General features: G+C 46.6%; 1 protein-coding gene across 5 annotated transcripts in view; it reads right to left on the reverse strand.

Moving 5' to 3' along the window:
* Window positions 1–6,456: 6,456 nt before the first annotated feature.
* The window catches only part of TRIM66 (tripartite motif containing 66), a 60,083-nt gene continuing 49,512 nt past the window's right edge, over window positions 6,457–17,027 (reverse strand). For all 5 annotated transcript variants that reach the window (XM_060105003.1, XM_060105002.1, XM_060105001.1 and 2 more), the window contains 8 exons: window positions 16,028–16,088; window positions 15,402–15,576; window positions 14,798–15,087; window positions 14,208–14,334; window positions 13,850–13,924; window positions 13,303–13,455; window positions 12,671–12,889; window positions 6,457–11,935 (listed from right to left, as the gene is read on the reverse strand). In XM_060105003.1, the coding sequence (XP_059960986.1) occupies window positions 11,876–11,935; window positions 12,671–12,889; window positions 13,303–13,455; window positions 13,850–13,924; window positions 14,208–14,334; window positions 14,798–15,087; window positions 15,402–15,576; window positions 16,028–16,088 (1,160 nt within the window). In that variant the 3' untranslated portion in view covers window positions 6,457–11,875. The remainder of the gene's footprint in view (window positions 11,936–12,670; window positions 12,890–13,302; window positions 13,456–13,849; window positions 13,925–14,207; window positions 14,335–14,797; window positions 15,088–15,401; window positions 15,577–16,027; window positions 16,089–17,027) is intronic.

A 17,027-nucleotide genomic window follows, 5' to 3' on the forward strand; every position in this document is an offset into this window, starting at 1 on the left:
AATTGGACTTCATCAAATTAAAACTTGTGCTTCAAAAGACTATCAAGAAAATAAAAGACACCCACAAAGTGGGAGAAAAATATGTGCAAGTCTTATAAGTGACAAGAGTCTAGTATCTAAAATATATTAAGAATTCCTCAACTCAATGTAAAAGTGGGCAAAGAATTTGAAGACATTTTTCCAAAGAAGATATACATAAAGCCAATAAGCACATAAAAAGATGCTCAATATCATTTGTCATTGGGGGAATGCAAATCAAAACCATAATGGGGTACCACTTAATACTCATTAGGATGGCTAGAATCAAAAAGACAGACAATAATATATGCTGGTGATGATGTAGAAAAATTGGAACCTTCATACATTGCTGGTGGGAATATAAAATGGTAGAGGTGCTTTGGAAAATAGTCTGGCAGTTTATTAAATAATTAAGCATAGGGTTTCCCTTGTGGCGCAGTGGTTAAGAATCCGCCTGCCAATGCAGGGGACACGGGTTCGAGCCCTGGTCCGGGAAGACCCCCACATGCTGCAGAGCAACTAAGCACGTGTGCCACAACTACAGAGCCTGTGCTCCAGAGCCCACGTGCCACAACTCCTGAAGCCCGGCGCCTGGAGCCCGTGCTCCGCAACAAGAGAAGCCACCGCAAAGAGAAGCCTGCGCACCACAACGAAGAGTAGCCCCCGCTCACCGCAACTAGAGGAAGCCCGCGCACAGCAGTGAAGAACCAACGCAGCCAAAAATAAATAAATAATAATAAAATTTAAAAAAAAATTAAGCATAGTTATCATATGACCACTACCCAAGAGAACTGAAATTACATGTCCACACAAAAAATTTATACACAAATGTTCACAGAAGCATTATCCATAATAGCCAAAAATGGAAACAACCCAAAATGGCCATTAAATGATGGATAGATAAACAAAAAATGGTATATCCATACAATGGAATTGTATTTGGCTACAAACAGGAATGAAGTATTGATACATGCTACAACATGGATAAACCTTGAAAACATTATGCTAAGTGAAAGAAGCCAGATGCAAAAAGCCATATCTTGTATGATTCCATTTATATGAAATGTCCCAAATAGGCAAGTCTGTATAGAGAAAAAGTAAATTAGTGGTTGCCAGGGACTGGGAAGAGGGAATGGGGAGAGACTGTTAACAGGTATAGAGTTTCTTTTGGAGGTGATAAAAATGTTCTAAAATTAGACAGTGGTGATGGTTGAACCACCTTGTGAATATACTAAAAACCATTGAATTTTACACTTTTAAAAAGTGAATATTAGGTATATGAATTATGTCTCAACTTAAAGAGTAAAGTAAAAAAAACTGAATAATACTTTATATTTCATGGATTCTAAAACCCACATTGTTTTCACTTTTTAAACTTCTTTGAAATTGGGTTGCATAATTGATTACATATTACTATTGCTGTCAGCCAGGTAGCAGTCCTGATGTGTAAAAGTCTTCCTGAAGGACCAAGAAAGTGCCAGCGTCTTGGTGTCTTAGTTTTCACAAAATACAGGTGATATTCACTCACCTAATATCATCAACTCTGTTCCAGGCACTGTTCCAAATGCTTTCTGTATTTTAACTTATTCAACCCTCACGACAGCTCCATGAGATAAATACTGTTATTATCCTTATTTTACAGACAAAGAAACAAAAGTACAGTGTGCTGGAGTGATTTGTCCAAGATCACACAGCTGGTACGTGTGAGTCCCATTCAGGCTGTTCTGGTCCAGAGTCTGTGCTCCTAACCATTAGTCTTCACTGCCTCACTTACCTGTTGAGTGCAAGACAGCCATTACTGTCAACGGTCTTCAAGGATTCCTACCAAAGTTGGCCAAAAGAGTAACGAAAGCTAATCATGAGTCTTGCAGTGGTTCAGTGATTAAAAACACCATTCATTTGGAAGTTTGACTGGTTCATTCAAACATCTTTTGGCTACGTCTAAGGGAGTTCACAGCCCGGAACTTCATTTACAGAGCTCAGATAAGAGGGAGTAACCGCTTCCTGCTTGACTTACAAGGTGAGTAAAGGGAGCTGGAGCTTTAGTCCAGACCCTCCTCATTTTTCCCAGCTGACTGCAGAGACTGACCTCCTTCTCCTATGAGCCTGACTGGGTAAGGAACAGGGCAGACCAGGTCCCAGAACGGGGATGGAGGGATGAAGTCTCTAACTCATGCGTGAAGGGTGTGGAGCCAGAGGAAACACCACCAGAAGCCATCTCAGGAAGAAGTGCAGGATCAAACCTGAGGCACATATTCCACCTCCCTATTACCTGACATCCAACCTTGCTGATTTAATGCAAAGTCAATCGTTGGAAGATTGGAAGGACTCCTGAGGATTCAAGGGTGTATAGCATTCCAGGCTCAGGAGAGAAAATGGATTGTATCACTTCCAAGAAACTATAGGCAGAAAGAAAGGATAGCTAAGCCCTCCCTGTCCCCATTCTGCCAAGGCCCTTGCCACACCCACCCCAGCTGAGCCCCTTGGATACCAGATGCCTCTTTAAGATGACTGGGGAAACCTAGCCGAAGCCAGATTGCTTCCAACAAGCTGACCTCACAGACACACTCAGTTCCTGGAGGCCAGAGTGAGGATGGAGACTAAACTCAGAGCCCTTCACTGCCTCTCCACATTCCCTTACAGAGGCTAGCAGTAGCATTTTCCAGCCATGAAGTAATTTCACCTCCTCCAGCTTAGGCCTCGGCCTCAGAGTCCAGAAGCCAAACACAATCCTTTCAGTAGAGAAAAGACGGAAGCAAAGAGGACAGCAGACACACCCAAACAAGGCAGGGTACCAGCTCTGAACTGTTGCATAATGGAAAGAGGAATGGGTGGGCAGAGGAGGTGCCTGGAATCACCATCCTTTAATACATTTTTTTCTCTTCTTAAATTTTCGTTTGGTAAAAATTTCAAACTTACAGAAAAGTTGTGAAAATAAAAATAGAAAGAATACCCATATACCCTCTAAACCCAGATTCACCTATTAATATCTTACCCCATTTGCTTTATTTGTATCCTGTATATATTTTTTTCTAATTTTTTCTAATTATTTTTCTAATTAAATATATAAATACATTGAAAAAATACAATATAGATAAATTATATTAAAATATATTTACGTATTTAAATTATAAAAAAATATTTTTTGCACCATTTGAATGTAAGTTACATTATGGCCTTTTACTCCTAAATACTCCAGTGCATATTCCCTAAAAAAAGGGTAATTATATAACCACAGCACAGTTATCAACTGTAGTATATTTAGCATTGATACAATACTGTAATCTACTGTCCATATTCCAATTTTGTCAGTTGACCCAATGATGTCCTTTAAGCATTTCCCCCCTTCCACTACAGGACCCAGTTTAGTCCTGGATATTGCATTTAGTTGTCATGTGTCTTTAGCCTTTTTTAATGTGGAACATTTTCATAGCTTTTCTTTGTCTTAGTGACATAGACATTTTTTTAAAATCCAGCCCCCTATCCCCTGACTTTAACATAACGTTCCTCATTTTGGGTTTGTCTGATGTTTCTCCATAATTAGGTTCAGAGTATGCATTCTAGGCTGCGATATTGGATGGGTAATGTGTCCTTCTCAGGGTATCACTTCCGGATGCACGTGTCCACCTGTCCCTCACTGGTGACGTTATTTTGATCACACAGTCAAGGAGTTGTCTTATTTCTCCACTGTTTAATTACTGTGCATTTTTTTCTCCCTCACAACTAACGAGCCATCGGTAGAGAGGCAATTTAAGGCTGTGCAAATATCCCGCTCCTCATCAAAATGTCTCCCTAGCACACTTTCCTGACCTTTCCAGAGAGCTAAATGAGCACCGCTGGCGCCATCTATGGGGCTTCTGGCACACTGCAACAAAGGGAATGGGCTGTGGATCCTCCCTCACTCCTGCCACTTGTCTGGCGCCCAGGAGCTATTTTGGCCTTAGACATTTTGAAGGAAGAGCTTTTTGAGACTTGAGTCACAAGGCTTGAGTTCTAGCTCTGACAACGCCACCAACTCATGAGGAAACTGGGACAAGTCCTTCTCCTTCTCAAGACTTCAGTGTTCCCAGTAAAATGGGAGGTTGGATGACAAAGACCTGATTTCATTCAGTCATTCAACAAATATTTGTTTAGCAACTACAGGCACTGTTCTAGGATCTGGGCAAGATTTCTGCTTTCAGGGAGCTTACACCATATGAGGGGTGACCTAGACAATGTAAGAAAACAAATTAAGGAAATGGATAAATACACATAGTAGTAAGTGCTATGCTGATAATAAAACAAGATTGTGAGAGCAAGTGCCTGGGGTCCAATTTAGACTGGGTAGTTAGGAAAAACTCTCAAAAGAGGGGTTTTGGCTAAGACATAAAAGATGATATTTGAAATATACCATGATAAAAGTTTAAAAATACATATAAAAGTATTTGTATAAGTATAAAAGCAGTACAGCATTTTAACACCAAAGTTTGGGAAAAAGAAAAATTATGCATAATGCTACCACCCTAATATATTTTAGGATAATAACATTTTATATATTTGCATTTGTATCTTTTTTCTTTTATTTTACATATAATTGTTTTGCTTTTTTCAATTTAGCATCATCTCCTATTTTCCATGTTGTTATTCTAGATGCAAACATTGCATGCCTCATATCCCATTTGTTAAAATTATTTTCCCTTTTTCCCTCCCAAGAACAGTTCAATAAACATCCATGTCCCCTTCATCTAGATTTACCAATTGTTAACTTTTTGCCACATCTGTTTTACTTCTCTCTAATAATGTAATATGTAGTTTTTCTACCCCTGATAGTTGCAGACATCATGATCTTTTGTCCCTAAACACTTTAGCATGTACCACCTAAAAACAAGGCCTTTTTCCTCTGTAACCACAGCTCAAAATATTGCTCTCAGGAAGCTTAATATTAATACAAATTATCAGACGTATTAAAATTTCCCCACTTGTCCCAATAATGTCTTTTCAAATGAGCTCGATAATTATTTTAACTGATATCTCTGCTTTATGAAATACTTGAGAGGTTTCTCAAGCCAGAAGAAATTTAGAATTTCTTTCTCCCTTTATGTGTCTTCTGACTCTGTTGGATTCCTAATTCAAATAAAGACTTTGAGAGTCTTTGTCTCAGTTCAGGTATGCCTATAGACTCTTTAAATATCATTTTTAATTATATCATATTAATTATTTAACCATCTTCTATAGGCTTTTCATTGTTTCTAATATTCTACTATTACAAATCTTGATCACACCTAAAAAGTAACATAAAAATTAAATATAAATAATAACACTAAAAATAATAAATCCTAATATCATCAAATATCCTGAGTTTTCATCTTTTCCCAATCATCTCATACTATTCTTTAAACCAGAATGCAAATAAGTTCCATACTTTGCAATTGTTTTATATGCCTTCTTAAGTATCTTTAGTCTGTAGGTTTCCCCCCCATCTCTCTCTCTTTTTTTTTTTTTTTCCTTGCAATACATTTGTTGAAGAAACCAGGTCATTTGTTCTGTCATTGCTCACAGACTGGATTTTACTGATTGTATCCTTGTGATGTCAGTTTAAATGTTCCTCTGTTCTTTGCTTTTCCTCTCAATTGGGAACTACATCTGTAAATTGGTAGTTAAATCTAGAGACTTGATTAGATTCAGATTCTATTTGTTTGGAAACACTTCATAGATGAACTTGTGTATCAGGAGACATGTAATGTCTGGATGTCTCTGTGATATGGGTAACCTTGGATGGTCACTGCCTAGATCCATTCATTCATTGGGAGTTGAAAAATGGTGATATTCCAGTTTACCAACCCTTCCATTATTAGCTTGAAAACTTCTGAAAGAGATACTTCCCCTTGCAAACAAAGAAGAACAAACAGCATTGCTCACCACCCAGTTGGACAAGGATTAAGCTATCAGCCACAGCAGGCACTGACTGACATGCACCCTGAGAGGAATTCAGGATGAAAAACAGGATGAGGCACTCTGTGCTTTGGAAAAACAGGGCCTAGATAGTTAGGTCAAAATGAATGACAAATATTCATTACAGTGTCCTTGACCCCCACAATGGCTAGAAACCATTGGGCAGAGACGAGCACTAAGGTGAGGTAACTGGGGGATATCACTATATAAAGGATATTCCTGAAGTGTTTAGCGTCCAGAAGTGGTGGGCATTCTTAAGATGCTTTTCCCCCTAACTCTCCTTCAGACTTGCTGCCTGTATTTTAAAGAACAGGATGTGTTCACGCAATAAGAAGCAGAGAGCTGAGTTCTTCCCTAGAGAAAAAGCTCCCCAGTCTACTCTTCCCCACCTTGTGTCTTAACGATGTTGGAGTCTGGGGGTGAGAAGACCATGAAGCATGTTCAACCATCTCCACTCAAAAAACACTCCAGGACACAATTACTGGTAAAGAAAAGTGCTATCTTTTAATTTGTTCTTGAATGTGTAGGTCCTATTAAGATCAGTGACACTTCCCCTTATCATGTTCCTCCCTCATGCCCCCAACCACTTTGGATCCAATGGCCACTTCTAGAAAAGGCCTAGGAGGAACTCACCCTACATAGCCAACGAAGGGGTGCAGTTTGAGGAATGGGTATATGGCTCCAGAAGCAGCACCAGCTACTAAAGACTTTCCTCAAAGCAGCTCATTTTGGCCTGTGAGTCCCTTTGCCCTGCCTTGGTCAAGATTCCCTAGCTGTGAACTGCTCCAGTGTTCCCTTGTTCCCTGTGTGGCCTGAGCTTTAGAATTAGAATCACCATTACCATCTTTAGAGCTGTAGAGCCTCTGAGAGAGCACTGTTTTCACCATCCTTCCTCCCCACAACTTTATAGATGGGGAAACTGTACCCAAGGTCACACAGTTCACAACTGGCAGAGCCAAAATTTTGATGTTCAGCATCTCAAATCAGATATCTTTCTACCATACCCTCCTGCCTCCAAGAAAACAACCGGCATCTGCCTCTAGCTCCGGGAACAACTGGAGCAAGCAGGTGGTAGTGACCAGAACAGACGGGAGAGACCCGGCTCAAGGGGCCAGGCTGACCCCAGCTGAACCCCAAGCAAGTGATGAATCACAGCACTGCCCAGTTTCCCTCCGTCAGAATGTTATCAGTGGCAGACACCCACCCCTGCCAGGATTCTCCTCCTGGCTAGCAGAACTGAACCATGCATGGAAACATGCTTACCATGATTCCAAGACCTTACCAACTATGGAAGGCTCTAACTGGTATGAGGATCCTGGTGATGAGCTGCCCACCAGCTGGGTAATCCAGCTTACCAAATTTCTTCTTGGTAAGATTCAATCCACGTTCTTGGGCTGATTTATATAGGGCCTCTTAGCAAACATGGCTAAAATCTGTCTCTGTGCTGCACTGGGGGAGACAGACAGAAAGAAACACAGATGGTGTCCTCCCAGCAGAGCTCATACACATGCTTGGCATGAGGAGAACTGAGTCCAGGAGAAGAAATGAACTCAAAGAGAACAGGCAGACACAGAGGGCAGGGAGCAGGGGCAGCTGTGCTTCCTCCTGCCTATCCTACTCCTGAAGAGGAGAGACCAGGGCCTCCCTGGTGGCGCAAGTGGTTGAGAGTCCGCCTGCCGATGCAGGGGATACGGGTTCGTGCCCCGGTCTGGGAGGATCCCATATGCCGCGGAGCGGCTGGGCCCGTGAGCCATGGCCGCTGGGCCTGCGCGTCCGGAGCCTGTGCTCCGCAACGGGAGAGGCCACGACAGTGAGAGGCCCACATACCGCAAAAAGAAAAAAATAAATAAATAAATAAAAGAGGAGAGACCACAGAAAGCTACAGATGTGTCCCCCTGTCAGTATTTCTAGGAAGGCTCAGCCTGTGTGGCTGAAAGGTAAGAGGAATCCAGAGAATTGTGGAGTCATGAAAGCCAAGTGAAGAGGGTTTTTCAAACAGGAAGTGGCAGATGATGTGAAATGCTGTAGAGAGTTCAAGACAGTTGAGGACCGAAAGGTATTTGCTTGATTTGGCAACTGGGTGGTCACTGGTGACTTTTATGAAAATCTATAGAGGATTGGAAAGTGATGAAGAAATCAATGAAAAGATTTTTTTTAAAGAAACTTGGCTATTGAGGAAAAAACTGTAAGTGCAACAGACTCTAAGAAATTTTGTTTTAATCTTGGGGAGAACTTTGTTTGTTTGTAAGCTATGTGGAGGTAACCAATGGAGAGGGAGGTTGAAGACCCTGGGAAATGGGAGCAGTGGGATATGCAATGGAGCAAAGTCTTGGAAGACATATAGCAGGATTCAAGAGTAGAGCACCAAATAGGAGCAACTGGAAAGGAGCTGGGGAGGGATACAGACACAGAGGGATGGGAGGGGGAGAGGAGCACACGGACAGGAAAGTTTTTGCTTTAGGGCCTCTCTTCTGTGAAGTAGGCAATGAGGCCAGTTATTTGCTGACAGCAAAGATGAAAGGCATGGACAGAAAGCAGAGTAGTAACAAGTCAAAGACACACCAATCAATACTGAGAGCCCAACTGAGACTGTCAACTCTGAACTTTTCAGGCTTAGGAGCCCAGAAAAAGGGAGCAAAAAATAGGTTGATGCAGAAAATGGAGAATGGTTGATAGTTTCAGCAAAAGTTGGAGGAGATGAGGAAGTTCAGGATGCTGACAAAACCGTCAGTGTGTCCTGGGCCATGGGTTTAGGCTCAGGAGAGGAAGAAGTCCAGGAGAAAGCTGAAAGACTGGGAGAACAGAAAGCTAAGGTCTTGGAACTGGGCTAAAGGAGGAGGCAATTTATTTAATAGCAGTGGAGGAGTGGGAGAAGAGGAAGCATAGGGGATGGTAATCCAAAAAGAGCAAAGTCTCAGTTCAGGAGTTCAGAAGAGAAGACTATAGGTGACACCATGGAGTGAGAGAGAAAGCAGAGCAGAGCCCAGGAACAAACAAGGAGAGGTCTAGGTCTTAGAGGCAAGGCAAAGACCTGTTGCCAGAAATGGGTACAGAGAGCCAGAGTCCGCCAGGGTTGATGGTAGGGTCTTCTGTGGAGCAGAGCCTACAGAGGATCTGGTGGCTGCTGCTAGGGAGGGGGTACCTGCAAAGACAGGCAGGGTGTGTAGCTGGCAATTGCTGGAAGTTAGGCAAGGCCAACCTACCCATTTTCTAGAAGAGGGCACTAAAATCTCCTTTGCATCAACCGAAGCCACTCCATTCTTTTGTTTCTCAGTATACCCAAGAAACCCAATTTCTCTTCTAGGACTGCATTCTGTACCATAAGAATCCAGAATTCATTGTATTCCTATTTCATGACTTTGTCAATGACCAAAGGACTTAACTGACTCCAAAATGGGGCCATTATGGGAATAAGTCAAAACGGGATTAGCTCAAAGGTTAGCAAAGAGCCAGTGAAGTCAGTCACTCAGCTAGTAGCCTTTTGTTCAACTTCTGAAACATCATGTTGTTTTCTGCATGCAAAAACAAAACAAAACCATCAGTTAAAACACTGGTGCTAAGTACACAGGAAAAGCCAGGGAGAGGGCACTGTTGTGGGGTAAGCAACGTAGGGATGGTGGGCCAGGGCTTCGCACCCTTGGAGGAAAGGACACCCTACCTCCCACCCCTCCCCCACTGCTCAGGTGCCTAAAGGGAGCTTCTCAGCATGCAGGGTCTCTGCAGTGGGAAGGGAATATGTGACTCTCTACCACATTACTAAGGTCCCCTGGCCCAGCAGGCTACACCCAAGCTGGGAACTTCACTGATAGAGGTGAAGCCAAGCACTTAACTAGGTATTTTGCTTCATATTTGTGGTTTCTAGCTGGTCTTGGGGAAAGATGTCAGTTGGGTTTGAGCCTGTCATAGCCCTCACCCAGCTGCCCAACACAAAACACTGGTGAAGCTCATTCAGAGAAGGTGTGAAGGTGGGCCACACAAGGCAAGATGACCAAGGGGAGGAATTAATGAGGTAATTACAGAGAGAACCTTGCCAAGCCAACTAAACAGAGAAAAAGATTTGAAAATTGAAAGGGAAGTGGTCAGAGCGTAAACCATAAAGTCATGTGAGCTCCAAAGAGTAGAGGGTTACATGCAGAGATTGCCTGGCTACTGGATTATTCGAGACTTAGTTACCCCAAACCAGAAAATAGGATTATGGAAGTTCATCTGCTTAGGAGAGCTTGGCATGTGCTGGTGAAAGAATGGCAAGTCAGTGGGCACAGTCTGCTTTGAAGTGAAGACGCTCTCTCAGCCTGGGTGGAAAAGAAACGAGCAGTTCCATCCACTCACAAGGAGAGAAGAAATGTTTTCTCTGATCAAAATTATCCCATTAACAAGGGCCCTACAAATAAGAACTTCCTTAAACTGCATCTCTTAGCAAAAGTAAAGCCATGACATACAGCTCCCTTGAAATTAGCTAAGCCATGACAGGACCAGGGAGAGCTGTCTCCAGGCCAAGCCAACATCAGCAATAGGTTCCTTCTCAACCAAGCCCTTGCTCATGAAGTGGCCTGACCCCCAGCATCTGCCTATGCCTTTTCCTCCCAAACACCTTGCACAGACCACAACAATCCATCCGAGATGCAGCCTGGAGCTCCGCTCCCATGCCTGTGACCTCCAGAACACTTCTCTCTGCATTCTAGGAGAAATAAAGTCCTGAAGTTGCTTCAGGGTCACCAAAGGACACCAAAGAGGCTTCTCGCCTCTCGGTTTTCCCCTTTTCCACGCCAGATAGAACTTCCACGAACGCTCAGGTCTGGCTCCTGCTGGTCCCTCTGGCCTTCTCCAGCCTCCAGCAAAAAAAGGGCTGCCAGCAGAGTCTTGGCTTTTTCTGGGCTGTGGACAGCCTGAGGGCAGGCGAGTCAGAGGACTCACTTCTGATCTTTGGCTCTGTGAAGTGGAGAAGCTGAGAACTAGGATCTCTAAGCAGGAGGAGAGACCCAGCAGAGTGAGCTGGTTGTGGGTCATTCTCCTTGGCCTGGAACCTCTGTATGTGAAGCAGACAGCAGCTTCCTCATAGTTTTCCCAAGCAGAACTCTGGGTCTGGACCTCTGAATGGACATAATGAAGGGGTGGCCACCAACAATCACTTCTAAGAAGCAGGTTCTGACACCAAAGTAGTGGCACAGATGGCAGGCTGTGAAGTTAACATCTTCTTAAGCCTGCCAGTGAAATCTGAGCCTAAAGATGTAAGTGGTCTCTGCACAGCCACCCAGCCCCATCTAGAATGCCATACTATCCAGAGCTTCACAGCGGCCACCTAAGTCAGCATCAGGAAAGGGGGCATGAAAAACAAATACCCTGAAAACCGTTAGAACCCGAATAGGCACCAGTTGAGACCTATGGCCTCTAGAAGCCTCATTGCCCTGTTCAGGGCAGGTAGGTGCCTCTGTCCGAGCAGGCCAAACAAAGGCAAACAGTGACAGTCTTTGGCTGTGCTGGGCCAGGGATCACAGGCCTGCCATATGTCAGAACCTCTCTCCCTTCTTTTACCCTCTTCTGGGCCCAGGAGTAGTTCAGATATATACAGTGCTCCTGAGCCCTGCACACTGAAAGGTGAGAAATGTCGGCCTTCCTCAGCAGAAAGAATTCACCAAGGAACTTTAGTCCTTCCGAGCCTAATTGGGCTTGGTCTTGTCAAGTGGACCCTACACAACTGATCGTTCTGGTAATAGGGAACACCCCCTCTTTGCTGTTTATTCTCTGTAGTGGATGCACTATGGCTCCCAAATAAATGCTGTAAGATGCAAACGGCAAAGAAGGGCACTACAAGCTCAACAAGACTTGTCTCACATCCACAATCCAAAGAGAATGAGCTGAAAGGTGGGGAGGAGTGGTCAACAGGACGGGGCACCAGCTGCCGGAGTACTTGGTCTCCTTCCAGCCCTCACACCTGGGAGATGCTGTTGGCCAGGCGGAACGACACTCTTTTTGCTCTTTCATTCTCCTGAAAGAAGAAAAAAATATTTGGCATCAGAATGTCCCAGTGTAGGGTTTATCAATGTGAGAAGGCCAACTGTCCAGACTGGGATTCCCCAGAGCCAAAGTGTTTTATTCCACCCCAGGAATGCAACAGCAAAACTCACTGAAGCCATTAAACACTGTGTGCCAAGTGCTGCAAACAACCGGGGATGGCTAGTCAGATCCTGGCACACAGTGGGCAGGCAATACATTTCAGTGGAATTAAATAGCACTGAATTGATGTTTCAGGTCTGCACAGGTGAGACCAGACAAAAGGTTAGATTAGATGTCTTTCCTGCAAGAAAACCTCTCCTTCCTTCTCTACGCCAAGGGGCTGAAAAGACTCTCCCTTTCTCCCAAACCCAAGTTGAGATCAGGCATTGAGACCAGGTCCTTCTCTTCTTATGGACATCACAGTGTGGAATAACCAGCACTCAGCTGGGAGTCAGGAGGCCTGGTCCTGCTGCTAATTTTCTGGTGACCCTGGGCAGGTACACCCATGTCTCAGGGTTCTGAACCTCAGTGGTCCTTGGAGCTGATGAGCCCTGCACTGCCTTGCCTTTGTCTTAGGCTAAGGAGTTGGAAGTGAGGGCTCATTGTCACCACTCTCTTGTGCCACCTGAGCAGCTTCACTTCAGGTTACTCTGTACATGCTGCATGGGTGCCCCCTGCCAGCCCAATCACCCACCCACCTGCCTGCCAGCTGGCAGCACCTCCTTACCATATGTCGCCGCCGCCTCTTGGGTTGGATGCCCTCCTGCATGCAGTGGGGCCATGGAAAGCCCTGGGGAGTGGAATACCCACTCTCACTAGACACCTCCTCAGAGTCTGAGTCCTCCTGCCTTGGCTGAGCAAACCGTTTCTCCGGGTAGATCTCCTTCAACCAGCCCTCAAAGAACACTTCCAGGCAGCGGCCTGCCTCTGCAACCTCTGAGTCGGGCTGAAGGGGGAGGAGAGCAGTGACGGTCTGGCCCCCTTCCACCAGCCCATCTCTTCCAGGCCCCTCAAGAGCTATACAGAGAGCACAAAGCCTGGCTGGGTCTCCTGGATGTCTGGAACTTTACATTTTCTCCTCAGGGCCCAGGATAACCAGTTTAGTATCAGCTCTTAAAGCAGACGTGACCCTGACAGTTACCCACAGATGGCCAGTCACTAGCAGCCCCCATATTCCTCCTGAGTCCATGCTGAGGCCCAAATGTGGGAAAGAGCTTATAAACATTCACTACAGTAGGCCCCAGGAGGTCTGCTCCCAGGTCCTCATGGCAGCCCAGGCCCGAACCAGACACTTCTGTCCAGCCATGACAGTCTTGGGGTCACTGGAAATAGGGGAGAGGGAAAACAGGGAAGACATACATAATTGAACTTAGCACAGTTCCAGAACATGAGGCGGACGTCTGATACCACCTCCTCCGGGGTGGTGTAGTGAGCTGGGTCCTTCTTTTGCAGCTTCCTCCGGATGATCGACAGGTCCATGGGTCTCTTGATAATCTGGTAGTAATGCCGGGCCTTGCGGGAGGAGAGAAGGGGAAGCAAATAGGAAGAGAGAAGTAGAGGAAAAAGCGAAGGATAAGAAGGAAGGAGAGATAGAGAATGAGTTGGAATGGAAATAATAGAACATAAGACAAAGGCAGCAAGAAGAAACGTGTGGAGGGAAAAGACAAAGAGAGAGGGAAAAGGAGGAGTGGTTTACATGTCAAGTCAGGTCTGATGCAGCGGCAGCTGTTGGTTGGGGGGCTGTAGTGGCCATGGCTCCCGGGTCCCCTACGCCATGCACAAATTACTCCTGCTTCCAGTGGCCACGCTCTGAGCCCACCCTGGGCACCGCCATGATCTGCTCCGGGCCCAGGGCGCTCTGAGCAGAAAGTCCAGTAGCCGGCAGAAGCAGTGAGGCTTTCCTTACCAGCGGGCTGACAGGCTCGTGGAAGGGCAGGCTGAGGCTGTTGCAGCACAAGGACAGTACCAGCTTCTCACACTTCTGCAGAGAGCAGAGTTGGCAACCGTGTTACTTTGCTCTGGCCCCACCTCAGTAAGGACTAACGATAGCGACCCTGACGGCTCTGTCCCACAGGGTATGAGTCGCTAGACTAAGGCACAGTTCAGCCTCCCAGGCCAGAGGAAAACAGCTGGCAGAAGAAAAATCGTAGTGAACCCCCATAGGCATAGCCCAAAAGAGAGGTATCCAGAGAGGCCTCTCACCCCCTCAGAAAAGACTCAGCTCCCATGGGCACAGGCAGGCTGCCCCAGAGACCCCTCCCTACCTTCTGGTCATATGCGCTCAGGCCAGGAGGGGCCCGCACTCCAGGCTGGTTATAGCGGGCGTTCTCGCAGTCGTACTCCATCTCAGGCTGGGTCAGGCTGCGGCACAAGGTACACACCCAATCTCCCCTGCAGAGGCAAGTGAGGCCAAGTTAGCCCTCAGCACATTGCCCAGAGCCCCCTCCCTTGTCCCACTACCCCAAGACAAGCTTGGGGGGTGGTGACATGAGAAACTGAGTCCCTAGCCCTGCCCTGTAGAGAATGGCTTCCTAGCTACAAGCTTGAAAGAAATTTAGTAACTCAGGATTTAGTGAATCCAGAAAACTAGGAGTTAGCAAGGGGCTGGGAGAGGGGTAGAGGGACAAATCTGGACAGGAGGAAGCTGGGAACAGAAGAGGAAGGGAAGCATCCACCTGCCTGTGTGCAGAAGACACACAGCTATAGCGCCACGAAGTCACAGACCTGTAATTCATGCAGGCCCAGAGAGGGGAGGAAGTCCACCTGAGAGAGCTCTGTGGGCCTGGCCTGGAATAATCTCCCTTGGAAGATCACCATGCTATCCAGGCCAGGGCCTGCGGTTGGCATGACTCACCCTGGGAAGCTGAGCAAGGCTGGCAAGTGGCAGGAAAGGTGGTACACTTTGGGGCAGCGGTCACAGCACAGCAACTCTCCCCCGTTGAGGCACACAGCACAGAAATCCTCATTCTCTATTGGTACTGGGGGTCCCTTCTTGGCTCCAGGGGTTCGAGGAATGAGCCTGTGTTCTTCAGAAGATGCACTCTCCACTTCTGGTGGCCGCTGCCCAGCCAGAGATGTGACAGTGACCTTTCTTCCCCCCAGGTTTGGGGCCTGGATGGCATCAGACAGGTGGTCCTGGCTGACCTTGGGGAAGAAGTGAATCTGAGCAGTCAGGGCACGGCACCAAGTTGTGGAGGGAGGGAGAGGAAAGATGACAAGCCCTGGGCACCGACTTATTCCAGGACCCCAAGACAGCCAAGCCCCAGGAACACCAGGACAGCTCACTCCTAGGGCGCACCTCACAGACCACTTGTAGCAGGGTACAAGGCCTGGCCAAGCTACAGCCCTACTCAGAGACTCAGAACAACGCCAGAGCCAGAATTCTCCCAGTAGCAGAGAGGAAAGAGAGGCTCCTAGGCTGGGCCAAGATTCAAGGAGAAGGCAGAGAAAAGTGGTACCTTAATGGACATGCTGGAGCACTCAGTACCACATTCAATGATCAGCAGGAAGCTCCCGTCCTGCTCATTCTTCTGTGGCTTCAGCTTGAACACAGGCATCTCTCCTGAGGAGGCGGCACAGATCTTGAGCCGCTCCAGTCGCACATAGGGAATCTTGGGCTCACTATTGAAGGGTCTAGGGCAAGAACAACATCCCTGGGTCTCGGCGGGAGCCTCCTCTGGCCCCAGCCTCTAAGTCAGGCTCATCCATGATCCCACAACTGAACTGCTGCTCAAGATCTCCTCAGTTCAACCCTCTACAGGCCCCTATTCCACCGGGCTACCAGCTCTGCCTGGCCAGGTCCTGCCAGCCCCTGGGAGCCCTCTGATCAAAGAAGGGGGGTCCCCGAAGAGGGAGAACCGCACACAGACTGTATGCCTCACAGCACAGGAGCCAGGACATCCTCCCACAACCATCCCGGACGCCCAACCACACACCCGACTCCAGGGTCTGGGGGTTGAAGAAGACAGCTGCAGGCAAACGTCTGCTTCTAGTTAAGTCATCAAGGATGCTCACTTCCTGTGCCAACGTCCCAGGACATGAGGTTGGAGGGTGAGAGAGGGAGGGTGGGCCCAGCGTCTGTTACCTGATGCTCTGGTTCCCTTCTGTACCCAGGCCTAGGGCTCCTTGTTCAAAATTCTCACACTCTAAGGCAAAAGACAAACAAATACACTTATGATAACACACCATGTCACCCACACTTTCTACTCATATCTGCTACTCACGCTTTGGCCACACACCTGTCACAGCATTGTTACCAACACTGCAATCACTCCCAGTGGTGACAACCCTACCACATGTCCCCTTCCTGAGGGGGGAGGAAGGCCACTTTCTTTTAAAAAGATAAACACAGGTAACACTCAGAGGCTGCCTGGGGCTGAGGGTTCGGTCAGGTGCCAAGGCGCCAGCTTCTCACCTCCAAAATGAGCTCAGGAATCACTTGTCCCCATACATACACTGGTGTCACCTGCTCTTGGGAGTCATTCTGTCCAACCCCTGCCTTTTCAGCCAAGTGCTGGGATTTCAGCACAGCCTGAGAATCCAGCTCACCCTCCAGGGGCAAGAGGCTCCCAGGAACCCTCCCCTGAGAAGTGCAGTCTGTGTAGATGGGCAGGGAGCAGTGTGGGGAAAGACGAAGACACTAGCATTGACTGAGCGCCCACTCAGCACCGGGCACTGTCCTGAGCACTTTCCATGGGCAAGCAGGGTTCAAAAATTTAAGTGCTTAAAATTCGGGGTCACATTATCGTGTAGTTAAGAAGAACCAGTGTGAGGAAAAAAATAGAAAGATTGTTTCATTTTCATCTATTAAGTATGTAGGAAATAGACTGATCATTACACACTAAACATTTATGAATCGTACCCTGAAATGAGAAGGCCCCCAATGCTCACTAGGCAGTTGCTAACTTCCCAACTCCCTCATTTTCTCCCGAAGGAAGGAGCCTTAGCCTAGCCGCATTTGAGAAGGAGTGTGGGTAGCTGAGAAGAGAATCAGAGCCAACCTCCACCAGTCCAAATTCCCTTAACTATGAGGCACAAATCTACATTAATGCCAGGTGCAAGGCAAATTCTTGTTACTACAGAGT

The sequence above is a fragment of the Mesoplodon densirostris genome, chromosome 7 (genome assembly GCF_025265405.1).
Source record: "Mesoplodon densirostris isolate mMesDen1 chromosome 7, mMesDen1 primary haplotype, whole genome shotgun sequence".
Lineage (NCBI taxonomy): Eukaryota > Metazoa > Chordata > Mammalia > Artiodactyla > Ziphiidae > Mesoplodon > Mesoplodon densirostris.